Here is a 27,483-nt window from a genome sequence, read left to right on the forward strand (position 1 = left end):
CACACCCAGGAAAATGACTAATGAAAACTCTCCAGTGCAACATTTCCCTGTGAGCTGAATTCAGACAGCGAAAGTTGTGCTGAAGAAAAGGATTTCAGATGATTCTCTCCTCTGTTAAAGCTTCTCTTCTGACATTATCCTAGTTTAAAGTGCATTTTAAGAATCTGCCTCTGCTACTGTAATTTCTTTCAGCATTCTCCTTCTTCCTTTTGAGTATTTTAAACAAAACAAACAAGGATAGACATAGAGATATTAAAAAGCACCACTAAAATTTACAGTGGAAAGTACAGTCTCTAAAATTTTTTCAATCACTGATTATGCACAATGCCAGCAAAATACTTCACAAGCACAAGAGAGCAGAAAGCAAAACTGAAATATTTACACACACACAAACATTTATCTACTCACAAATGTTGGGTCTTTATTCAGACATGCATCAATGAATTCTTTAAAAGGTTTACTGAAGTCTCCTAATAAAGTGGGAGGATTGTTTTTTGGAATGAGGAACAGAACTCTCATTGGATGCATATCCGAGTTGGGAGGCTCCCCCTTGGCCAGTTCAATTGCAGTGATGCCCAGTGACCATATGTCAGCCTGAGAGAGGGAAAAGGGACTGTTAGTACAAAATTATGGGCTGGCATGACTAAGTATTCAGTAATTGAAATCTTCACATATAATGCATCTACATAATAAAATTAATGCTGGCCTAAGTAGATAATGCAAACATTCCTCTCTAACACTTCAGGAAAACCTGACTCACAAATTAAGTCACCTACCTGACTTAATTTATCTTTAATGACAAACATCTAGAAAAACATTTTTGTTACAGTTGGTGTTCTAACACTGCCAGCAAGTTAAATGGACACCTAAATTTACACGTTTTTGGAAAAGCTGCAGAAAGATTGATCCTCCTTTGATTTTTTCCATATGTTAATGACAAATTGCCACAAATTTCCTATGTCTAATTCAGAGTTTGATTAGGTACCCAACTTTGTTTGATAGCTCACTCTAAAGGAACAAAGCAGAAAGTTGAATCAAATCCAGCAGGGGATCACTTAATTTCTTTCCTAACAGACTGCTGAATGAATTCAGTTGGGAGAATTATTGACAACTAGTTAGACTTGAAACACCACTTGAAGCACCAAGTGTAATTCATAGAAGGATAAAGAAGTACCTTTTATTTTAGCTAAAAGCATCATTATAACCTTTGTAACAGAATACAGTATATTTTGATATCATATATAAAATACTAATATTTTAAAACTATTTCTGATTTTGACTTTTTCCCAAATGAAATATATTATTGCATTTTTTTAGATGAGCTACAATAGCTACTTAGCTCACTAAAGGTGTTTCTCATTAAAAAAATGTTTGGCAATACAGTTGACTACACTTGGCACAGAATCATAAACCAAAACTGCCTGTAGAGTAAAAATTTACAGTTGGTTATGATGTTTCAGTAATAAACAGTGAGTTAAATTCTTTGCTATAAAGTACAGCTAATTTAGGTCTTATGAGCAAAAAGGAACATTGGAGAGATGCAAATTGCAATCCCTGTTTACTCTATGGTATAGAGCATTGGAGCAAAATTATTTGAAAGAAGAGACAGGGCTTAAAATCTCTGTAAAATACTAAAATGTATGAATTTCTAGTTTATTTTCCAAGGCTTTTGCAGTAGAGAGAGAAGAAGGAAGATTAAAATCCAGTCCAGATACCAAAGTAGTCATCAGTATTAGCCTAGAAATTGGAGTGTATTCTATCCAAATCCTCCATCTCTCCTACCAAAGGCTTCTACCTTCTGTGTTCTTTCACCAGCCTACTGGCATGGAAAAAAAAAAAAAAGGTGAAGACATTGCTCTTGCAACACACTGATGAGATATGGAGGGCAAAATTTAGGTTGCTGGGGAAATGTAAATGAAGGGCTGGTGAAGCTGATCTATACACAGGGGAAGCAGAAGAATTATTCCCAACCTGACTGGCCAACACACTTGTTAAAGTGGGGTAGAGAGCTTTTCCAAAATGCCACAGGCAACACATTACAGTGGGACTGAACACATTGCACTGAAACCCTGAACAGGAGAATTCCAACTTTTTTATCAACAAGAACCCTTGTGACAAGTACACAAATTCCTTCAAGTCTGACTGATCCTGGGAAAGTCTCCTGGAGTGTGAATGTTTTCAGGACACTTCAGATACCCAACAGTTTTTCTCTATATGCACATCACATAAGTACAGTTTCATGTTTACCATTTGAGGAAAAACCAGCAAGAAAGCATTACTTCACACATACCAAGATTTTTATTCTCTTGATCTTATTTCAAGGTTTTGCCTACAGAGTGTGGAAGGTCCAATGCCAGACTGAAACATGCTGCTTGTGGTTTTACACACAGAGGAGGAGACTGTTCCCTCCTTATTGTCATTTCTAGCACCAGTTCTCAACTCTCAGAAAAACATGGAAGAATTCTGCTTTTCTACTGCTAGTTCAGAAAGGGAAACACTCCTTTGCAATTAGTCATCCATCAAGAGTTCTCATGACAAAGAAAGGTGCAAGGTACAAAATGCTACTAAGCCACAGCCACCAAGTTACTTTTTACCTTCTCAAGACCTGTGCTAAAATTTTCAGCATTACATGGCTCCTCAGAAACATCATTTGAGAAATTATACCCAGAGCTGTGTATAAAAATGTGAGAAGAAATTAACATTTTGGCACCAACTTGGCTTTAAATAAGCTGCCATATTCTGGTGGCATTTTACTTCATGAGTACTTTATTACTGTTTGAATTAAATGCAAAACATTGAATTTAAATCAGATCAACCAACCACCTCACATTCTGGGAATTGCTCTGAAACAGACGTGACATCACTATTTTACTTGGTGACTTTGCACCTGAGTACAATGACATAAACCAACTTAATCCTACTTTTAATTTTATTATTTGAAACCTTGTAATCTCAAATCTAATTTTTTTTCTCCCCATACTGATAGAACTAAAAGCAAAAAATCTAAATAAATGCTGTTAGATAATCAGAAGAAAACTGTTTTCATACTTACTTTTGAATCATATGCTGACTGCTGAATAACTTCAGGGGCCATCCAAAATGGGGTTCCAACAAAGGTATTTCTCTTAATTTGTGTGTCTGTTAGCTGCCCAGCAACTCCAAAATCAGCAAGCTTAACATCACCTTGTTCTGATAACAAGACATTGGCAGCTGCCAGGGACAAGTAACATAATAACTAGTTAGAATACAGTTTTATTGTTTCAAAGGCTTTAACAAAGTAACATTTGAAATGTTGCACACCTTTTATATCCCTGTGAATTTTCTTCTCTGAGTGTAGGTAGTCAAGACCTTTCAAGATTTCCTTTAGCATAGTAGCAATCTGGAATTCATCAAATGGGCCAGCACGCAGCTTCAGAAAAAAGACACGTTAAAATAATTTCAGTCTTGTATCTAATTTTTGCCTTGCTTAGATTAAATGAAATATTCAATGCAATATGTCAATATTCTTATTGACATAAGTGCCACTGGAATGATCACCTTCACATCTCCCCTAGTGCCAACACACTGAAAATGCTGTTACTCCTCAAACACACATTGCCTGTGCTCCCCTCAGCATATAAAGCACAGGAAAAGCAACAACTAACTTTCCACAAAGTTTTCTTTCCCTACAGGCAACAAACACAGCAGACTGAATTTTGCAATTTAGACTAAGTAAATTAAGAAAAGCAGTTTATTCCAAAATAGATTAATCTGCTGACTGTGGGTTTTAAATTTAATGATGCAGTTTTTACTTGCCCCAGCATTTTTGACTCCACGCTTGCCTTTCTATCAAGAACATAACATGCTACTATAAAGCTGCTAATGGATTAAGTATAAACTTTGCATAGTAGAAAGCTATGCTAATAAAACAAACGAAATTAAAGTGAGCAATCAAAAAAAAAATACCAGCAACACAGTAGCACAATAGTGAACACCATGAAATTACGTTAAGGCAGAGTGAGGCAAATGAGGCAAAACTGAAATTTATTCTTCTAAAAGTTTATTCTTTTACAGATTCAGTGATTTAAATTGACACTAGTAATAGCTATTTCCCTGACAGTCCATAGAATACAATCAGTTACTCAGAAGTGTTAGAGTAGCTCACAGCCCCTTCCTCAAAAGGGACAAGTTCTACAGCTACAAACTACCACACACTCCACCTAATTACTGTGCTTTTGGTGAGTTGATGTGATGGTGTTTCACAAAGAAGTTTAAATAGATTCATGAAGTCAAGTACATACTCCAGCTTTCACAGACAAGACCCCTGCTAGTGAAGATACAATTATTACCATTCTGTAATAACGTAGACAAGGTATTTTTCCTGCAGAGTCACACAAAGACTGAGCTATATTATCTTACAGGAAAGGGTGGGTCTGTAGTGTTGCAGCAGAGGCAGAGCTGCACTGAAACCGTGGGGAAACCACATTCACACTCAGAGCACTGTGCACTCTCCAGGCTACACCCTCCATGAATGCCACACTATCTGAACTAAAAGGCACTTTCATGCTTCACTGAAAATACCTGAACATGGAAAACCCAACACTTTTGAACCAGTTAAAATTATCTCTCTGTGGACACACTCCTCATTCATTCCTGAGATTCAAACCTAAAGGAAACATTTTTTACTGAAGTGTACCGAATTCTATTTGGAGGAGGTGGGAAGCAATGGACAGATCCAAAACCCCACCAAACATACTGTAAGAAAAGGACTTTTCAAACTAAATAAAAACCCCATGGCTTCATTTGAGAACAAATGGATGCTTCCTAATGCTTAGAGACAACAAGTAAAATAGAAAAATTAACATGAATTCAATGTGACAGAATTACCATTCTAATTCACACTTTTTGAAGTGATGTAGTATCAGCTGCCTTACTTATTTTTAGAAAGTGATAGAAAACCACAATGAAATAACGTTCACTGATACTTATAATGCAAAAAAACCCCCATATACTTACAAGATCCAAAGCTGACCCTCCTCCCAAGTATTCCATTATTATCCATAGTTTTGTGCCCTGTAAAAGAAAGCATGAGTTGTCAAAAGCCCAAGACTGCCATAAAAATTTATATATATTTCAACAGACTACCAGCACTCCGAGGAAAAGGCAAATAGTATCTCATTAATCACCTAGTTGCACAATGATCACACAGCTCCCATGAATTCTAAAATACTAAGTTTGACTTCTGTATTTAAAAAAGCAATGAAAAAAACCCATCACTATTAACCAATTTTTTCTACATAGTATCTAGAATGATTTCACTTAAAGGAACAGAAGAGAGAAAAAAGTGATTAGGTAGTGGTTTAAGTTTTAACAAATACAAATAATTATTCCAAATGGACCTTTAGAACATGTGAGTTTCTGCATTTCCTCTGTGGAGATGTCAGCCTCTAGAACTGACAAATTATTCTAACACTGATTTCTAGGTGCTTTGTCCTTGGTTTGTCACAGCAAAAGGTGGCTGGTTCATAGAAACAAAACTGGAAACACTTGGTAACAAATCTACAGACTCCTCACTTGCCAGAGGCCCCTCAAAAGGCAAAACTCAAATATGAATCTATGTGCTACTACTCTAGAAAATTCTGTGAATAAACATATTTATTTAAAATAAAATCCAGTTATTAAAAATGCTCAACTGAAACACAGCTGGTAAAGTACCACACACACTGTGTAAGTTTCCAGCAAATATTTACCAGTGCAAGTTCCTCATTACAGAGCACAAGCTTAGGGCAGGAATACTCTTTAAAGCCTCTTGCATTCTCCATTGTATAATTTCCCACTCTAAGGCCAGCCCAGGGATGGAAATCTAAAGAAAACTCAGCAAGTAAATAAAGGTGCAGTTTCTGAAAGCACCATATCCAACCATCCTAACAAAGTGTGCTCTATTAGATTTATACTGAATTTAAAAACCACACCATTTATGAGAGTCTATTCCAATATTATGATCTCAGCAGGGAAGGGCTGGCTAATTTTAGCAGTTTTTATAAAGCCCAACTTTGTCAGCTTAGAAAACCTGCAAGGAACTCCTGTTCAAGGCAAACATTGTGGTTACCAGACATGTTTGGAGAATTTGACTATTACTTGAAAACAGTACAGGGTGAAAATGAGAAAGCACTGTTCCTCAAATAATGTCTCAAAGAAATTGCTGCTATCCACTGTAACTGGGTGTGGGTATTTTCTAGCCAGGCATGAACAACCTTTTTCCTAGCTATTTTCTGTCAGCCAAGTATAAATAGACAGGACAGAACAACCAGTATCTTTAGATTATTACTGTAGGATTTCTCCATATTTGAATCTGAAAAGCTGAGAGTAACTTCAGGTTTGTTTTATTTGCAAAAGAAAAGAGCAAGCTCAGGTGGCTGTAAAAGTTACAAGGCTAGATACTGAAAACCTTGGTCTAAATGGCACAAATAAGGAAAACAGGGAATTCCAGTCATCAAGAGATTTATCTCTATGGTACTGCTGGGAAGTCCAGCTGAAGCACTTCAAGTGTACTTTCCAAATTTGTGTAACCAGAAGATGGCAGAACTACAGTAAATTTTAATACTTTTAATCTTTTTCTTGCCTGAACTGGTAGGGGAGTAATGCATTTTGACAAGCCATTAAGCTGGAAGAAAACACTCAATTCACCTATCTAACTTATCAAGGGAACCCTCCACACCCAATGGTTTATTTATTGAGATGTTAATAGCAATCCAAGTGTAATAGGGGATGAGGAGTCAAATTTACATCCAAATATTAAATATCTACAGATACCTCTATCAGGACTTAAATTATCTTACAGCCACAAAAGCTGAAATACAGCTGAAGCTTGTAAGATTCTACACCCATTAGTGAAAGCCATGATATAAAGGTAAAACATTGTTTTATTGTACACAAATATGTTTATTGAGGTGCATTCTTTGACTGTATACATGCTTGCACATCATCTACCAGTATGTTCAGAAAACACTGTTGATCTTGCCAGACACCCAATGAAAATTTAGGAAAAAAATTCTAATACCTAAGCTTTAAGGTTAATACAATGGGAAACTCCCATTTGAACTTCAAAATATCTCACATTACCATGATATGGGGCTTTTGTACCTTTTTGTGTCCCAATAACTGAAAAATGGCATCAACTTTATCATAAGATAAAGATAACTTCAAGGAAGCAGACCTTGCCATCTTGTACCAATGATAAGGTTAATCAAGACTAAAATACCTGATAACAGACAAGTAACACTGCACTGCTAGGAAAACTATTAAGGGACTATCCATACTTTTAAAATTACATTTACAAGTTGGATATACAAGTATAGACTGCAGAATGCCACAAGTTAGGAAGGAAAGTAATTGATATAAAGATTTTCAGCAGCAGGGGCACGTGGGAGAGCCTGCATGTGGCTGGCAAGCCCCAGGCTCCCTGGGACTGGGCCACTCCATCTCCATCAGCCACAAGGCAGCCTCTGCATCCTGAAGTGCAAAGAAACTGTCAGGATACAGAATATGGAGAACAGACTGTACAAAAAAAAAAAATAATCTCTCATCTGAAATGTTTGCAATTAGAACCCCCTCAAAATTACATCTCTTTTTCGGTGTTCTAGATTTAACAACTTTTAGCTATCAACTATCTTGCCACAGGGAAAACTCAAAAACTACAAAATGATGACAGGAACAATCTGCTTACTGAAAGCTTAGTTAAAATTGATTTTAAAAGAGTAAGTTACAACAGAAGATATTCCATTACAGTTCAACTGGATGAACTGAGGCTTACATGATAAACTTGAAGTCAACACATGATCACAGCTGAGGTTTCTTCAAAGTGGAAACTATAAATTTTTTTAGATTTAAGACAGATCTAGATTAATTACTGAATTAGAGAAATATCAGTAAGTGCTGTAGGCAACTTGAATGCCTTTTAGTCAGGAAAATACTGAGTCTCTTTGAACAGTGTAAAATGATAAACATTTCTAATGGCATTTCTACAGCTTCAGAGAGAGCTCCATGCAGGATTAATACACTTTAGTAAACTATTTCTAGTCCATAAAGCATTATCTGAAACACAGCACACTGGCTCAACTATTTTGTTTGCCTGTAAATAAAGATGCTAAGGAAAAAAAAAATTATCTTACATTTTGAAATAGCTTCTATTTACCTTATGCCTATGTTCTTTTTAACCATTATCTTGAAAAGTATTTACAGAAATTTTCCAGTGATCTTTATATAAAAATTGAAGTATCCAGCAATAAGCATATGGAACATATATGAATGTGAACTTCACATCAGTTATATCCATGGCAAACTGCTTCTGATCTCTGAAGCCTAGGACTTGGCATTGTAAGAAGTAAGATGTCTTATTTTTCAGAATTTAACTTCAATATTCTTTAACCTTTAATTATACAGTCATTTGGTACACAACTGTACCCATTTCATTGCTTCAAAGAGATGCTTACAGTGTATAGAAAAGTTAAATCCTGAATGAAGTACTGCACAGCTTAACAATTAGGCTGACAGCCACTCTCAAAGAAATAGCTAATAAAAAGTTAACAGCTAGAACAATTTAAGTAAAAAAACAAACAAACAAAAGTAGACAGACACAACTCTCAAAATACCTGCTATTACTAAAATGAAAAGGCAGAATAAAAGAATCTGCACATTGAATAAAGCCAATACCCTCTTTCCCCTGAGGAGTCTCACGATGAAAGATCTTGAACTAGCAACCAGGGATTAATCTAGTCTAAGAATTTAGATAGAAGATACTACTTTAAAAGTTTATTATTTATTTTTAATTACAGAATTAAAGGTACTCATTTATTCATGGACATTTTTATTAATTTACTTCAGGAATAGCAAGCAGCAGAATTACCTATCATGCTAGTCTGGGATGGAAAAGATTCCTGTAAACAACTTATTTGTTGGTTTGTGTTTTTGTTTTTTTTGTTTGTCTTTTTTTTTTTTTTTTTTAATTAGAGGGATTTATTAAAGGAAGGGGAAAGTAACCAAAATTCCACAAACACCACCCCCAAACTTCATGCACAGAAATTTTCCTTCCCCAAAAACTTTACAAGTGTGAAAAGTAAACAAGAGATCAGCATTAATTTTTCAGAATTCCTCCATCTAGAACAGAAATGGAAAGAACTCACACAGTGGTGAGGAGAGTACAGCAGCATTAACATGATCCTACATTTTCCAAGAACTTAATGGTTGTATAGCACTGATGGAATAATTAGACTCTACTCTCCACACCTATATTGCTGTAATAAAAAGGTTATTTTCTTTCCCTGTTCAATCCATAAGCTCTTTTCACACCCCACCTCCAAGAAAACAAAGAACAAACAAAACAAATCCCCACCCAATCAAAGTTTAATTCCTCCATTTATAGCAGCTGAAATCGCTGCTCAGTTTTAAGATTTCACAAAACACTTTTCTAAGCAAAAACACTTCCAAGTAAAAACACTTTCCAAGACTTACTTTGACCTGTTTGTATTCAGGGCAAACAACTGGGCTTTTACAGCACAAAGTTGAAATGATGGATATTCAGAACAGAATTTAGGACTTAGCTCATCACAGAAAATAAAGGACTGTAAAAAAGACTGATCATGTCTGGATCTGCAGTACCATTTGTGCACTGCTCCAGGGGAACCTTACCAGTTGAATTCAAAGTTATCTTGAGACAAACCTGCTTGTTCTAATACACTGTGATGGTGGAAAGTAAATCCCACTTCTCAGATATTTATTACTTATTAACAAACAAAAAAAAATTCCACTGATTGAGCCCAATAAAAAGAAGCAAAAATAGGTTATCAACAGCAATTTGTATGTTTACTTGGGTGTGCAGAACTCACAGTAAACAGCAAAGCCACTACAGCTGTCTTACACTGGCCAATATGAGAAGTTACAATTTGGAGTATACTAAATATACTGAAAATTTTGGGAAAATAACTCACCCACTTAGAATTAAAATATAAAAGAATGAAGACTTTTGCAATTTAAATGAAAAAAGCAAAATCTAGAAGGAATAATACCAAATAAATTCTGCAAATACTTTTACATAGCACTCAAAAATACAGCACAAGTGTGACACAGAACACTTATCAGAAATTTATCTTCAAATGCAGAAAACCCCCACTATACTCTAAGAAAGCAGAAATACTGAGAGGGAGACCAAGCACCAAGAAACATTACCAACCAGAAAAACCTCCCAAACTGAAGCAAACAAATCAAAACCAACAAAAAACCCAAACACAAGCAAATAACCCCTCCCAGATACTTAATATACTTTGAACTATCACTAAAACTTCAGCTTACATGTTTTCAGGGATTTTAAAAAAAGTCACCTAAAATATGTCAGCAGCACAAAACATTTAAGCATTATTTAAAGTGAAAAGTTTTACTCAACATTTTGGATTTCTGTAGGTTTTCATTTTTGTTTGTTTGTTAAATTATGCCTTAGATAACATTTCACACAGTGGTTACATAACTCTGCTGATGTCAGTGTTACTTTGTCTCAGGCCTACTAAGCTGCACAACTGCCAACACATTTTACAAGTGCAGGGTTTCTTTCCACACCAGGAACAGCTTTTGTTTCTGTAATTATGAAGGTATATTTCTCCTGCTCAAAAAGGCCATGAAATTATGCTAGGGATTGTGGAGGGAAGAGAGAAAACCAAGGTTCAAAACCAATGGCAAAAATCATCTCTTATCAACTGTTCATTCTATAGCCAGTTTGTGCAAATCCCAGCCACACAGGGCAAGCAGCAAAAAGAGAAAAATGAAGTGAAAAACTCAGTTAAAAAAAACCAAAAAACAAACCTACTAGAAATGCCAAGCTGGCATGACAAATCTTTCTTAATTTTAGATGATTTTCCTAGCAGCATTCTAGCAAATCTTTGTGCAATACTATACATTACCTTTAAATATGATCCATAGTATTTTGTTACATAAGGACTATCACACTGACTTAAAACAGTTATCTCTTGCTGTATATCTTCTATTTCATCTTCTGCTTCCTCAAGGTCTATGATTTTTATGGCAACCACTTGCTGTGTCCGATTATCAATTCCTTTGAAGACCTCACCAAAGGAGCCTTTCCCAATGCGTTCCAATTTTGTGAATAGCTCTTCTGGGTCTGCTCTGTGGTTCTAGAAGAAGAAAAAAAAAAAAAAAGAAGGGAAAAAAGACACATGAGTTGCCTAATTTACTTCCAAGTTATTAGCCCTCATTACTTCTCAAGAAGCATGTCATCCAGATTTATCATCCTCAGAAGGGTTGCATCAGGTAAATTTATTTCCTACACACAAACTTCTAATTCAGCTATTAGTTACAGAACATACATTATGCAATTCTGTCAAGGTGAGCCTTACCATGGAGGGAGTCAGGTACAAACCTCATTTCACTTCCTGACATAACAACCCTTTAAAACAAAAGAATATAGCTGTTCTAAACATTAATCCTGTCTGTGCAGTAATTCAGAAGACTGGGGAATGCAATTACTGGCACAGCACCACCATCAACATCACCCAGGCAGAAAAGGCTGGGCTTCCCACCTGGCCAAGAGCCTGGGGCAGGCACAGCTCCCTGTCAGGTAACACACAGAGGGGTGCTGGGGAGAGGATGCCACCACTGCCAGAACAGGAGAGCAGGTAAGAGCAGGTGTCTTTGGGGCAGTTAAAAGTGCTGATAAAGATAAGCCAGAGAGACTGAGAGGTGTTCAGCAAAAGAATGAGAAGCTGTCATGGAGTACTGAACCCACAGCACTGGTAGGAACTGGCTGGTACCACCACAGCCTTACAGAGGGGAGCAGAGCACTGCTAAGGACACTGCTGGTTTGGAACCTCTGCTGAATAACTACTCTTAAAATCACCAGACTGCTCATTATAAAAATATTTTAAATTTTTTAGCTTCACTCAAGTAGTTGGGAAGACAGCAAAAAGGAAGTAAATTCTCATTTTCCTTTCAAGATAAAGCATGCCATGTGGCTGCTTAGAAAACCCTGCATATCCAAATATCAGAGGAAGGACATGATGACACACTCCACAGTTTAAGACAGAACTTCAGACCAGAGTACAAAAGTTTACAGAGAAATGTTCTGAAGAGGTCAGACAGACACACCAAAAGAACAGAACAGCCCATGCCTTGCAAATCAACAGAAATAAACACCTTACTGCTATCAGAACTGGGCAACTGACTGCACAAATCAGTGCTTGAATAAAGAAATATCCCTGCCTGAAAAAAGCCCTCTAATTCATAAGAAGTTTTGAAAATATGGAAGACATAATTTGCCTTATATTTTTCTCACATTCCAAAAGTCAGAACCAGCAAAAGAATCAGAAGGTTTAGCTAAAGTAGAGAGAAAGCACAACCAAATATTCAAGTATCAACATGAAACTCCAGAAAATAACTTTATATTTGTGTTCTTGCAAATTAATGAGAAAATCTTTACTGGGAAAAAAAAAATACATTAGTACTTTAAGCTAGTTGGAAATGACAGTTCCATTTCTGTTGCTACTTCCCTTTGACCAGAACCAGATTTTATTCCACAATATGGTGAAATGAATCAGGAAACAGATCTAGCTGAGAGTTAGCCAGATGATTTGCCAGGTTTATTTTCAGCTGAATCAGTTCACTGCTCATATATACCAAGGTGCTACTTCTGCTATCACAAGAGGAGAGAAGATGAATTGGTACAGCAGATCCATAGTGATCTGTGGAGGTAGGATTTCCAGATTTTGCAAACTGACAGGATACACTTCTGCACCTGAGTGGCAAATTGCAACAGGAATGAGGAGTTTCCCCTTTATATGAGCTCTATAATGAGCTCATGGCTACTCTGTTCCATTAAAAACAATTCCTAGAAATAGTTAAACAAAAAACTTGTATTTTCTTCTATAGATAGAGACAGTGAAAGACCTAATAGATGAACAAATAGACAAACAAAGGAAATGAAAAAAAAAAAAAAAGAAAAGAGGACCTTCTGGTCTGAAACCTGGGAGAAGTAATATTGTTATATTAAGAAAGAAAATGACTGAAGGCTTCAGGTACTTATAAAGTTTTTAGTTAAAATGGTTGCAGAACACCATTAAATCTTCAGACTGTCCAAAGACATTGCTGTACACTACTGCATCAGCTCCTGCCATCATTTCATGACTAAGACTAAAAACCATTTATAAATAAATCTGAAATTAAAATCTATTCCCAGGGTATTCAAAAACCACTGTAGGGACAGGTGTGGAAAAGCAGCAGTGACTGCCACCCATCCTTTCTCTGCTGCCAGGGAAGATGCCAAACTGTCATCTAGCCAGGAATTACTTCTCAACTACATTAGTTGCAATGAGGAATAATTAACTGATAGTTCTCCATTTACAATAAACAGAGACACACACTTCCAAGAAACAAGTTAAGAAAAATGACTGGCAAAACTTTTTATTGATGCTTAAATACTCATCTTCACAAAAACGAGGTTCAATTTAAGACATACTTGGAATCTGGAATTTCAGGAGTCATTAATACTAATAGGTATTATTGATTTGAGATTAAACCTGTTAAACACTCCAGATAAAAGAATAAGCAGTCAGATAAAAGAAAAACAATTTAATCACAGACATACTCAGCTAATCCAGGACTTCACAAATGTCTGCTCATCTCAAAGGGCAGCACTTGGATTTTGCTGGGGGAGAAACCTTAAGCAGAAAACTCCTCTGGGTTCCTCAGTAGAAAAGCACATCACTCCATCCTATACACCCACATAACCACCATTAACAGAACAAATCAGGCCTACAAATTCTCTCTCCCAAGCTACTTCAGGTGAATCAGAGCTTTAAAGGCTATTTTATCTTCCAACAACTCCTGATGCCATTATGTGTGAGTGCTGGAGAGAAACATCAGTCATGGCTGGACTTTGCAGTGCTGCAGAACTCCATGTACATCCCTGGGAGGAGGAGGTGGAACAGGGGAGCATCAGAGAACAAACTGTGCAGGACTACTTGAGGAAACAGTCACATCTTTCTATTCTCAGAAAATCCTCTCACAGCAAGCAAAGTCAGCTTTACAGCTTCTGTTACTCACCGAGGCTGACAAGGGACTGCAGGACACTCCAGGATAAGGACAAATATTTCCAAGCAACTACAGCTAATATTGAGATAATGTTCTTTGGAAAGACTTCAAACTTGTAACACTACATAACTTAAAACATGGCCTGAGAACAAAGACTGCATTTTGAAACAGATTTGCTTTTACCTTTCTTAATTTCCTTGTCTTTCAGCCTACTGTTCTACAGGAATGTTTTTCTATAACTAATGAAAACAAAACAAAATTTTAAAAGACTGCTCCATAAACAAATGTATAGAAAAGGATGGAGATTATTTTATATAAATAGAATTGTATATGTGTATACACAAATCCTCAACATACACCAGTAAATTTCTGCAGCACAGCTGCCAGCTAAACTTCTAATATGGTAGAAATTACGATTTTTAACACTATTAATACTCCTGAGGAAAAATACCCATTGTAATTCCTTGTTGTTTCACAGATCATTCACTGAAATGGAAAAAAGCTTTGAAATACGCCTGCAGGAATAACTGTTATTCTTTTTTTTTAAATAAATACTGGTTTCCATGGGAAGCCATGTCTGTTGGGCAGCAGATGGTAACAACACAATAGACAGTATATGGAGTCCATCATCACCTCTCCAAAGATAATACCTATATGTGCACAAACCAGGCAGAGAACATCTTGCTCTTTCCCTCCCTAAGCCCAGTTCCAGACAGAAGCAGCAACAAGTACAACAAGCACAGGCACATTCACATGCCAGCTCCAGTCCTGCCAGTGTGACTAAGAGCACCAACACAAGCCCTCTGCACCATTTCAGCAGCCCAGCACAAGCACACAGCCTGGGGCCTTCAGGAAATCTCTCCTTTCTTATTCAACCTTGTGGCATCCCTGCATGTGTTCATGCACATCCATATGTGCACACAAAGTCACAACCTGGCTCAGAAAGACCTCAGGAGGTCATACAGTCTGACCATCTGCTCAGAAGCCCCAAATAAAAAACACTATAGCATTATTCTGCCATCTTTTTTTTTTTTTTAAACATTTTTGTCAGTTGTTGGGTCAATCATTCTGCCAGTCTGGCTTATATAACCTCCTTCCTTTGATTCCAATAAACACATGTTTCTGGAGCAATGTCCTGGTTGTCTTCTGCTACAAGACTGACTTGCTGACTCACCTTTTCACCTCTGACCCTGTCAAGTGCCTGTACATCAAATTCTGAATTCTTCCTTTAAAATAAACTTGAAACATACTGAATATGTAACTTCCAAGATTATACAGAAATCTAATGACATAGACCAAATTAGAAGAAGCAGTATGTCAGGCTGTGTGTGGATATGTCACTGCAGGACAGCTCTTTTACAGAAAAAGGTCTCTGAGAAAACTCTCATCCAAAGGTGCTGACTACAATTGAATGAAAAAACAAAACTTCAAGAATCTTGGACAGAGACTGAACTAATGTTTTGATTCTGACAAAATCAAGCATCTAATACCCTCCAGGATTCCTAAAGCAACTATTTTAACAGTCTTGTCAGATTTCTTTTAACTAGTCTGTCACTGTGAGAATATATATATTTTTGTCTTAACAGTATTTCCAAAACCTGACTGAGAAATGCTGTTACACTATGAGGACCTTAAAGCATTCCTCAGGCTTTATCTGGAACAGATGTTCCCTTGGAATTGTAGCACTGCTACAGAGCAGCTCACCTACACTTACATCTACATTACCCAAATATGCATTAAATAAAGATATAATAATTAGTTCAAAGGATTTTATAAAGGTTGCTAAGAGATGCCCATGGAGTGTTTACTCATGATTTTCAAGCACCCACTACTATGGGAGCCTAACAGGTCCTGGTATCTTTGGAAGCCATCAGAATTACCTGTGTTTAAAAGACTGTCATTTCAAGCAATTCCAGTCACAGGCATTTACCTATTCTCAAATAATAAAGTACCTCTTAAATTTGTCTTCTGTTCAGACCCCCCCCCAAAAATAAAATTAAGAGGTAATAAGACTGACAAACCTGATAGGCTACAGAACTTCTTAAGAGTAATATCTTAAGATACATTTTTCTTTATCTCTTACATACACTATCTGCATGTAGTTTCAGATATTTTATATATATATACACACACACTAATTATACACCATGCATATTAAAATATGTAATAATATTTATTCACATAATTATATATATTTTCATATTTTACCTGCATAAGGAAAATTACTCACAGAAACAGTGCCACAGGCATGTGTGTGTATACATAAAAATTTAAATAGTTTCCAGTTAATGAAGGCACAGGTGCAGATCCATTATTACTTACAAAGAATAAGAAAAATGAACCTGCTGACATTCAAGACAAGGGTGGACAAGACTAAGATATTATGATTTGATTATACTTATTGGAACTGTATGATACATATGCAGAGAATATTATTTTAACAACAAAACAATTTGATTTTATCAAATTTTTACATTATCTACAAGTTTTTCTACTCAGTGGTAATAAAATCTAGATCTGAGTTTTGCTGTCCTTAAATGGGACCTGACCTCCATTACAGCCTTTATGAAACATCTCTCTTATCTGACAAGGCCAAGACTTATTGCCATTTTTAGTGAGAACCTAGGGAACTTCATCCATAAGCAAAAACAGCAAGCAAAAATGTATGTGGCTTTGTTTTCATCACATTAATAAGGAGAGGTGCTTGAAAATTTCTATGACTAACAAAACTCTAAAATCAGCATTCAAATCCACTTATAGTCAGATTTTTAAGGAAAGAATTACCTTCATATTCAAACCATCTCTGACCTGTGGCAGATGCGAGCTGTCAATTGTACGTTAAGCTGAAAATGGAAACCACTGAACTCACTTCCTCTATTCTTAGCTTTTCTTTCACACAACATAAAGCAGCTTAGGAAAAAGCATAAATAAGCCCAAAAAAGAACTAATACCAAATGTCCCAAAGATTAGCTCTTTGACACAAGGCAATTAAAAAAATTTACACCAATTATTTATGAAGAGTACTCTGCACTGAGGAAAGAGAGAGACATTTCCCATGACAGTGGGCTTCTCTATACTGATATTCTACACATGCTACAGTTCAAATGGAGTCCCACTTGGCTTCTATTCTTTGTATCAACACCTTTTAACTACCTAGTATATGTTTAAAACATCCTCAAACCACTGCATACAACTGCATAATCCCCAGTCTGTTTTCACCTCCCAGGAGCACAAACGATTAAAAAAATGAAATAAATTAAAGTGGGGGACACACACCATTTACATGATTGAGTCTTTAATACAATTGGAGAAAGATGTGAGTAGCTCAGTGTTTTCTAGCTAGAAGCATGGACATCCTGAAATGGAGATAAAAATCAGTGAAGACATCAACAAGTTCTGGTGCACCAGTGTTTCAACTAACTCTGTTCTGCATTTATTAACAGCTCAACAAATTTTATCTTTCACAACAAGTTTCATCTTGTCTGTTGAACCGTGCAGGACAAGTGATTGCTGAACAACTAACTAACCCACCTCAATAAACTAACCTGAATCAGAAGTCAGAACATAACAGACACTGCAATTTCTCATTGCTAAAGAGCACTTGTAACCTCTCCATTTTAGGAACTGCTTTGAAAAACGTACTCTGCAGAGAGATTTCAAAGGCCACATCTAATAGGAATATGGAAAAATAACCATTTATGGGCTGTAGACTACTTTTAGCCGTGTGCCTTTCCTTTCAGCACCAGCCAGCTTATCAGTGCACAAACAATTTTTTTTTATTTTTGCCACACCCATTTAAAGGAATAACCATGTCAGAATTCTGCCAGCAATAACCTGTATCATTACAGCATTTCAACCATTTTATTAATATTTAAATACACCTAAGTGGCAACTGCTATATAAATTTGATAGGCTTTCTCATTCTAGAAGCCACTTCAGAGTGAGCCACTTTCTTTTGTGTAAGCTAGGACTTGATAACACAGCCTTCCTCCTGTAAATAAATTAGAATTATACTACAAGCCAGCTAGAACACAAATTACAATAAAATACAGATTTTTAACATGCCAATTCATAAACTAAAAAGTAGTAAAAAGCCCTCAAGTACGACACACGTTAGTACTTTTGCTAAATCTCTCCACTGAAGAAGTCTACTTATTTTCGGGCCAAACAAAATTCAAGTGAGGCACAAAACACACGAGTTGAAAAAGGATGGCTCCAAACCACAGTGTGGGTGGGTTAAAGAGCAGACCACAAGTTTCATTACCACAGATAAGTCTCCAGGCACAGCAAATGAACACAATGAACCCGAAGTGGGACCCCATACTTAGAGAGTATCACCATTCCTTTAATTTGGGGAGGGACCATTTGAAGAAAGAAAGGCAAACACCAGTCTTCTAGAATCCTATGTTTCTGTCCTCTCCCCAAGGCTAGAGGACCACAAGCTTGAATGCTGCATTCTCTTCTTGAACACTGGCCCTCGATCATATCAATGATACTGGACCTGAAGCTACAAAAAGCACACGAGGAAAACCAGAAATGCAACTCCAAAATGAGCTACAAAGAAAGGAACCTCTGCTGCCAGAACCAACCTGCCCATTTCAGGAAACTCCTTTTTCAATTACTTTGCAGCTCATTCATAGCATTGCAAAGCATCTCATTACATAAAAGGCAAGGGGAAGGGGGAGGGGAGGAAAAGAAACACCCTGGAGAAAAAAAAAAAAGAATCAGATTCTTCTTGCCAACTAGGCTAGAATAAAGCTGTACAGGAATGTAAAAATGTTCTTGCTATGACCAGCTGCCAGATGACACCTTCCTTGGTGAGAGATCAGCAGTAAGAACATTTTGCTGCCCTCATAATTCTCTATGTTTTTAACTGATCTACATCAGTAGAAATTCAATCTTTTTTACTCAATGTTTTACATTTAGGCATGTTACAACACTCATGGTCACTTCCAAGCTGTACACTGTTTTTATTATTCTGCATTCAGCTCCCAACACAGAAGCCTCCACTGAAACACAACTTGACATCTAGCAAAGCACAGACACCCTCTGATCCTCCCCCAGACAACATTATTCAGATATTCAGAACATACAACAGTACCCAGTTGAGAGGAAAGCCTGCAAAAGATTGGGGAGCAGGACTGAACACATGGTTCTTGAATTCTGGTTCATGTAAACAGTGAAGCCACTTTTGGCTCTCAGACTGTCCCTTCCAAGGCTCAAGTGAGAAACCTGCAGATTTCTGCACATTTCTCATTCCTTTTTTTTGCTTCACTGATGCACAGAGAATTCATGCAGAACCATGGCAGACCTTGTCACAAAGCTTTTTCAGACATGCTTCCTCAATCAAGACCATTCAAATCCAAATTTCAGCAACACAAACTTGGCTACAGACTTCCAAAAATTGCAGTTCTGTGCAATTCTTCTAAGTTTTCCTTATGAAGAAGGAACTAAGTTGAGCTATGCTCTTTCCTGAGCTATGGACCTAATTGATATAGCCCATCTCTGCAAAAATACAGGCACAAAATATGAGGAAGAATGAGACCAACAGACTACTGTTACCTTGTCAGTACCTGTATTAATAGTTTCTCTGATTCAGTTATTTTTGCCAAATCTATTTGGCAGCAATCCTCTAGCAGAGGAGAGTTCAGTATCACCAGGTGGGTACCTTTCCCAGGAGATTTAAGCTTCTCCTTCAGAGCTAAGGAGTGTGCTCAGTGATCCTCATCTAATCAGCAGAACAGACATGTTCCAGAAGAACAGCAAGGAGTTTAAATTTAAAAAAACAAATGACAGTTCTTTAAATAGATAAAAATACTGGTGAGGCAGTATTAGGAAGGAATTTTATTTCCAATTATTTTAAGGAAGAAATAGCAGATTTGGAACAGTGACTCCTGATGTGATAGATACCTCACCAACTCTTTATTTCTTCAAAGACAACATACAAGCAGACACTACAGCATGACAAAAAGTATTTGTCACAGAAGCATTTAAAAAACAACTTTGTACTGTTCATCTCCAACCTCATCTTCCCAAAACCCATTTCTGAGCCCTTCTGTCAATTATTAAAGTCAATCCCTAAGAATAAATAAAAAACAAGACAACAGTCTCTTATAATCTTCTGAATTTCATGACTTCTGTATCTGAAAACAGTCACTAAAGAGAAAACAAGTGGTACTTTTACTACTGGTTCTAAAATTCAGTCTCTCACTTTTAGAGATGACTGAAAACTGAGGCTACTATCTAGTATTTTCTTCACTAATACATTTCATATGTCTCATAGGACAAATGCTGTTGCAAAGGCACACTAAGTCATATAGATGCTTCCTGGTGTACCTTTGAGTTTCTATATATAAACATTCCTCCCCTCAAAATGAGAAATAAAAAACTGCAATATATTACTGAGCTATTGCTTGCTATACATTTTACTTTTGGAGAAAAAAGAAGAAAAGCAAGACAAAACTTTCATCAGGACTTCATCAGGGACACTAGAATTCAAGAACAGCCAGTGCAAATACATTCAATATCGAAATCAGAATAAAATAACAATTACATCCTTTTAAAAGTTAGAACTCTGTTTTCAGATGTAATTCTTTTACCTTTGGGGGAATATTACTCTCTGCTCAAAACTGACATGTTCCAGAACGTGCCAGTGTATGATGGCATAGAACAGCACAGAGATTAAAGTAAGTTGTTTATGTGTTCTCTCCAGCTTCAGCTGATTTGCCTCTGAATTCCAAGTCAAAGCACTTAATGTGTCCATTAAAATATGCACAGAAAATACTACTACAGGACTGGACTTTTTTTTAACCCTGACAAAAAGCATCTCCTGAATTCCAGGTGATTTTACCTGCACAGCTCCCATCTACTGAATACTCTCCAGAGCTCTGTCTACTCTCCTCCTTTGACACAAGTAAGACAGTACAAGGATGACTGAGACCTACTTTTCTTGTCACCAGAGTAACTTACCACAAGGTATTAGAGGGAAGACCCAAATTCAGCTAATAAAGCCTGAGCTGATTTAGCAATCTGCTATTAGATACAATAGAGCTTGTAGGCCCTGCACAAACAGCAAAGGAACAACAGCAGTGTTGAATTTCACAAATACTTTAAAGCAGACCTGCTTCAAGCAGAAGAGAGACTTGTTGTCTGTAAGGATTAAAATATTGTCTTCCAGCAGTCTACCTGCACCATGGCTCAGTGGACCAGTCAAGGAACTGAAACTGGAAAAAACACCACAGTCCACATCAAATCCATCACAAGACATCAGTTTTCTAGGCACTGTGGAAGTCTCCTGGTACCCTGCAAGTGCTTGACTTTCCAGTTTCTTTTAAGTAAGACATGTTTCTAAATAGCAGAAATTTCAAGCCTTTTCAAATTCACTGCTGATGCATCAGTTCCTAGGAGAAGAATAAATTAATAGAACCTTGAATGGATCTTTCTTCAAAAGCTTAAGTTCCTCTAATATGCACTTTCTAAACATTTAAGTATTTAACAGTAAAAGACTGGTTGCTCTTAACAGAAGCTATATTCTTTTAACTTCAGTGCATAAGGTTTACTAAAAATCTGACATACTTCCAGCCTAGCTAGCTTTAGGTACCATACATTTATAGATGTGCATTAAGTTAAGAGAAAATCTGGGTTTTTTTCTAGGGCTTTGAAAAAGACCACTTACAAAATTAAACACTACCTCTCATCTTTCTCTACCCATCCAAGTAAGCATTAAGTGATCTGCCCCTAGCAGCCTGCAGGGAGGGACTCTCCAGCTGCCAGGCTCAGGCTGTCAGGGAGCAGCACCCTACAGCAACTCTGCTAACTGGCAGCACAGAGAGCAAAGCTCACCTTGACACCCAAGTTTTCATTTAATCAAACAATCCTTCAACTGTGAATCAGAGTACACTGCCTGATAGGTCACATGCTCCTGGCAGCTCCACTTTTAGAGGAAGTTAGGTTCTTTATAGCAAGGTAGTCTGAATGCCAACAAAAACAGATGGAGAGCAGTTCTAAACAACCTTTCTTGCTGTGCTCAAAACTACTGTCATACAGGATCAGGAGGTATCAACAGAGCCAGAACAAAGGAAACAAAGTGTTTAGATGAGTAGGACAGTAGAGATAACGGGACAAAAAGCCTCAAGTCAGGTACCAAAGACACACATACTAACAAAAAATACAAATGAGAAGAATCAGTATTTCCATCAGTTAGTAAATTAATATTTCACAGACTTCAGGTTTTGCATGACAAGTTAGAATAGGGAAAGGGTAAGTTTATACATTAAAACTCTACCAGCTAAAAAAAGGCATTTATTACTTGAGTGATGTTCCATCAAGCTTACAGACTAGTTTAGAAAATTTAAATGCTGACAAATTAAAAAACATTCTCCTTGACCACCTTAGAAAGGTTAGCTGTTAATCACTTGCAAGCAAACAGTTTCCAAACTCTTATTTGTAAGGCGTTTTGGAGCATTGTGTGAGATGCTGCCAAGAACAAAAGTTCATCAGAAACACATCAATCTCAAATGACTGACATCCTTGAAATGTTCCCATCACTTGAAACAAACAACCTTCTGAACCATGTACTCTGTCTGCTGGGCAATACAAAAGCACTTAGGACTAATAATAAGAGGTCTGACACCTTCTTCACTCCAGCTGTTTTCAGCACCTGGGTGACAAAGACACAGCCACATCTCTCTCACAAGCTGTATGCAGAAATGTTCTGTAGGAGTTCAAGTGGATTCCTTGAAGACAGTGCTGGTGAACATGTTTCTCACTGAGAGATCTCAAAGCATTCCAGACTAGGAACTAGTTTGAATATTTTTATCCCAAGGAACAAAGTTACTGTGACATTACTGAATAAAACCTCAAACCTGACAATCAAGCTCACTGCAAACTGTGCTTCCCCTAACCAGGACACCTTAACTGTGCTCACCATCCTTTCTTTCCACTTTCCATCTCATCTTGGATTCTGTACAAAATGCCATAATCTGGTGTATCATGTTCAGCTTCAGACCACTCATTTTATACATACACTGAGTCCTTTGATTTTACTGAATGGGCTCACAAGTTTGGCAGCTGTTAACTCTGTACAACTGCATCAAGTGGAGCCTTTCCAAAGGAGCAAGGAAAATGAATGTGTTTAGGAAGTTGTTTGCAGAGGCAAGAATTGTTAGGTATAAAATTTGGTTTTGTTAGGGACACAAGACAGGTTAAACAGAATGTAACCACTACATAAACAAATGGCTCTGTAACTACTCATAAGGGCAACAGATAATACTACCTCTGGGTCTGCCACTGCTGCCAGGGGACTAAAGTCAGACTCCAAGTCCACCAAAATAACTCTCTGTGATTTTCTGTAATTTTCCATGTTGGAAGTTTTTTTAAAGGGGACCTGACTCTTCATAAGATGAAAGATCTTTAAAGAGTCAAAAAAGCTTCTGATATATTTTGGAGATAAACTGTCTTAAGCTTTGTTTTTGGAGTATGTGAATTACATAAGATGTTTATTTCTGGATTTTTCTTGATACTTTTTGTAGAATGTAAGGGAAAGTTTAAGATGACAATAAAGCTGAAAACTTCAAGCTTGTGACATTCTCTGACAAATTCCATTTCCAACTGTTATAATTCAATAAAACCTTCCCTCAACAGGTTACAAAACAAGAGGTTTGACATTACACTTTCCCACAGTGATAGTTTGAACATAACTATTATATCTTGCATCACAGGAGAACCTGTTTATTCCTTCTTCAATCAATCACTACACATTTACTTTAACACTGAACAGAAGCAGGCACACTTTTACCATCATCACTTAGATGATCTGACTGAATAATCCAGATAGGTTAATAAAACCCAAAGAAAACAACTTTTCTCCCTCAGACTGCCATGCAGTTGCTGTGCTGGTTTTAGTTGGTTTTTTTTTTTAATTAAAATGCTCTGTATTATGTCCCTTCTAGAAGAAGGATGAACAGATTAACATCACACCAAATTCTATTTCTTATGTTCTGAGGGTTTCAGGACTTGTGTTATAATCTTCATTAAAAAAAAAGTCACCAAAGAAAAAACTGTGATTTAATTCTATACATCTAGATTTATCTAATAGTTTTAAAATAAAATATTTAACATACTGATACATATGTTAAGGGCTGTGAATTACACTAATAACAATACAATAGTGGGAATAAGGATGCTATTAGGATAAAGTTTATTGGTATAGAAATAGAAAAACAGAACCTTAAATAACTTCAAGGTCTTTTTGTGATGGCAGTTAGGGAAAACAGGGCAGCAATACATTAAGGAGATATAAAAATAAGAAATTGACAAATAGAATGCTGAAACAAAAGCTTCCCAAATACAAACACACTAGAAAGCCCAGAGGCTGTAAATAAAGAAGCTTAAAGCCTTTAAATTTTTTATCACAAATTTTCTTTAGGATGTTCTAATGCAACAGTTACTCTGACCCATGGAGTAAGCTGGCTGAGATGTTGCTTATGTCCTCATACAGACACCAAATCAGAGAATGACCATAATTTAACAGATTTCAAAAAGCCTAGAAATTATTAGAAATGAGAAAGGTAAACTAAAGCATAGCACTGTAACTGGCATAAATTAATATATAAATATTGTTTACACATCAATTCTACACTTTACAGAAGTCATAAAGTTACCTGACCAAGAGATATAGTAACTTCCCCTTCTGAAGCCTCCTGAACTCTACTGTTTCTCTCACATATACAGAGATGTATCATAAATGTTTCTGTATTATTTGAAGTTAAAAAACCCTTCGATGCTATGACTATCCCAGAAGTTAAGAGAATGCTCAAATGACTGGGCTGCCAGTGTCTGACAAACAAAAATCAACACTGAAACGAGCTGGGTTCTAAACTCCTTTAGATTGATAAAGATCTCTGATCAAATTTGTATTAGATTGTCCAGTGAAGTAAGAATGAAGAATCAGAGGCAGTCCCCCTTTCCTGTGTAAGTCAGTAACATACCAACTTGTTTGTTTTCTAAGCAGGTACCACAAACGTACAAAAGCACCACTAGGCCTCATTGGCAGGCGAGGAGAGGCGCAGTTTCTGGCAGGCGATGCTCCCCAGCGCTCTGCTCCCAGCAGACCTGGCAGGTACCACCTTTCCATCAATCCCGGGGCTCTCCGGGCAGCTGCACTACAGGCCCAGCGCCAAGGTGGTGGGGAAGTCCTGCAGCAGGTCCGCCTGCCAGCGCGCCTGGTATGTCATTTACAGCGCACCCACACACCCTGCCATTAACTTCACTTCGCCTTCAATCACTTTTAGAGGCTCTTACGTGCTCCTGGATGCGGCGCGGCCACCCCTGAACAAAGGGGGCAGGGAGGGAGGGGAATCGCTTCTCCCCCGCCGGGCTGCAGGTACGCGGCCCCCGCTGCCTCCCGTTAGCTCGAGCAGCCCCTGCTTGCCCGGCCCGGCCTCCCCCAGCCCGAGCGCGGCCTCCCCCGACCCCGCTCCCTTGGCCCACCCGCGGCCCCCCGCGCCCCGGCGGCGGCTCCGCCCGGTGCGGGCCGCAAGCGCCGCTTCCGGAGCCGGGGCCGGGCCCGCCGCCTCCATTTTGGGCCCGGTGCGGAGCTCACCTGCATGCCGGGCACTTGCACCGCCACGGGCGAGTGGGCCATGGCGGGCTGCGGCGGCCGGGCGGGCGCCGCCCGCTGCTCCCCGATCTCGGCCTCTTTCTCCTGGGCGGCGGCGGCGGGGCCTGGAAGGACAAAGCGGCGGGGAGGCGGCGGCTTCAGCGCGGGCCGCGCTCCCTCCTTCCCTCCCCGCCCTGCCCGCCGGCCCCCGCCCGCCGCCGGCTCCTCACCTCGCGGCCGCGGGGCTGCGCTGCGCGAAGGGCGGGCGGGGGTCGCTAGCGCCGCTGTCCCCTGCCCGCCGGGCTCCCCGCAGCGGCCCTGCCCATGCCCCGCTCCCCGGTCCCGGCGCGGGGGCGGCTGCTCGGGGCCCCCCGGGGTGGCGGCTCTCGGCGCGGCCGGGGCTGGCTCAGAGCGCCATGTCGGGCTCCGGCTGCAGGCGGCGGCTGCTGTGCGGCGGCGGCTTCCGTCTCGCTCCGGCCTCGGGGGCGGGGCCGCCGCACGGCGCTGGCGTCACGGCGCCCGGCCCCTCGGGCGGGGCACGGCGGGGCGGGGCCGCGGGGCCCCTCCGCCTCAGCGCAGCCCGGCCGGGCAGTGCGGCCGCCCGCGCCGCTCGGAATCACCGGTAGATAGGTTGGAAAAGACCTCTGAGGTCATCGAGTCCAACGTATGGCCCAACACCACCGTGTCAGCGGGCAGGGGCGCTGAGTGCCACGTTCAGAGTTTCCTTAAAAACCTCCAGGAACGGTGACTCCACCGCTTCCCCGGGCTGCCTATTCCAATGTCTAATCACCCTTTCTGTGAAGAAATTCTTCCAGATGTCCAGCCTAAACCTCCCCTGGTACAGTTAAGACCTTATCCCCTGTCCTGTCGCTGGTTCCTCGGGATAAGAGCCCAAGCCACACCCGCAGCCTCCTGTGGGAGTTGTACAGAGCGACAGGGGCCCGTCCTTTCTCCAGCAAACACCCCCAACTCCCTCCAGAGCTCCTCAGCAGGTTTGTGCTCCAGGTGCTTCACCCAGTTCTGCTGCTTTTCCCTGGACCCTGTCCAGCACCTCAATGCCCTCCCTGAGCTGTGTGGCCCAGAACTGGACACAGCATTCGAGGTGTGGCCTCACCCGTGGCAATGCCAACCCTCGGGTGCTGCCATGGGGTCCTTCCTGCACAGCCACAGCGCTGCTCCCTGGCCCCACTGTCCCCAACAGCCCATCACCCTGTACCTCTGTACAGCCCATCACCCTGTACCCCTGTACAGCCCATGACCCTGTACAGCCCATCACCCCTGCACAGCCACAGCGCTGCTCCCTGGCCCCACTGTCCCCAACAGCCCATCACCCTGTACAGCCCATCACCCCTGTACCCCTGTACAGCCCATGACCCTGTACAGCCCATCACCCCTGTACCCCTGTACAGCCCATGACCCTTTACCCCTGTACAGCCCATGACCCTGTACAGCCACAGCGCTGCTCCCTGGCCCCACTGTCCCCAACAGCCCATCACCCCTGTATCCCTGTACAGCCCATCACCCTGTACAGCCCATCACCCCTGTAGCCCTGGCTCCCACACCCCAGAGAAATAGGGCAGTAACAGGGTACAAATAACTGAAGGAATATTTGATGGTATTTACTTGCTTTCGTGACAAAAGTGGTGATGTCTTCTTGTCTCAGGGGTGCTCCTGGCAGCCAGCCATGGTGGAGGTGGTGATGGCAGGTTCAATTTGTCTTTGGAGGTTCAGCTCAGTTCAGGGTGGTTGGCTCTTTCTTGGCTCCCCAGGAGGGTTCCCCCTTCCTTGGCCAGCTCTCCCCACCCTGCACTGGC

At 39.4% G+C, this 27,483-nt stretch overlaps 1 protein-coding gene across 2 annotated transcripts in view; it reads right to left on the reverse strand.

The window, feature by feature from the left end:
• STK26 (serine/threonine kinase 26) overlaps positions 1–26,158 on the reverse strand; it is a gene marked incomplete at its 3' end in the record, with an annotated part of 30,401 nt that extends 4,243 nt beyond the window's left edge. Inside the window, exons 1-7 of one of the 2 annotated variants that reach the window (XM_079318924.1) lie at positions 25,900–26,157; positions 25,673–25,794; positions 10,929–11,159; positions 4,996–5,052; positions 3,301–3,409; positions 3,053–3,210; positions 409–594 (exon numbers count right to left, since the gene is read on the reverse strand). In XM_079318924.1, coding sequence (XP_079175050.1) covers positions 409–594; positions 3,053–3,210; positions 3,301–3,409; positions 4,996–5,052; positions 10,929–11,159; positions 25,673–25,714 — 783 coding nt within the window. In that variant the 5' untranslated portion in view covers positions 25,715–25,794; positions 25,900–26,157. Of the gene's footprint in view, positions 1–408; positions 595–3,052; positions 3,211–3,300; positions 3,410–4,995; positions 5,053–10,928; positions 11,160–25,672; positions 25,795–25,899 lie in introns of both variants that reach the window. The other variant, XM_079318925.1, reaches the window with a different exon arrangement.
• Between the last annotated feature and the right edge of the window lie 1,325 nt (positions 26,159–27,483).

This window comes from Erithacus rubecula (assembly GCF_903797595.1).
Source record: "Erithacus rubecula genome assembly, chromosome: 15".
Lineage (NCBI taxonomy): Eukaryota > Metazoa > Chordata > Aves > Passeriformes > Muscicapidae > Erithacus > Erithacus rubecula.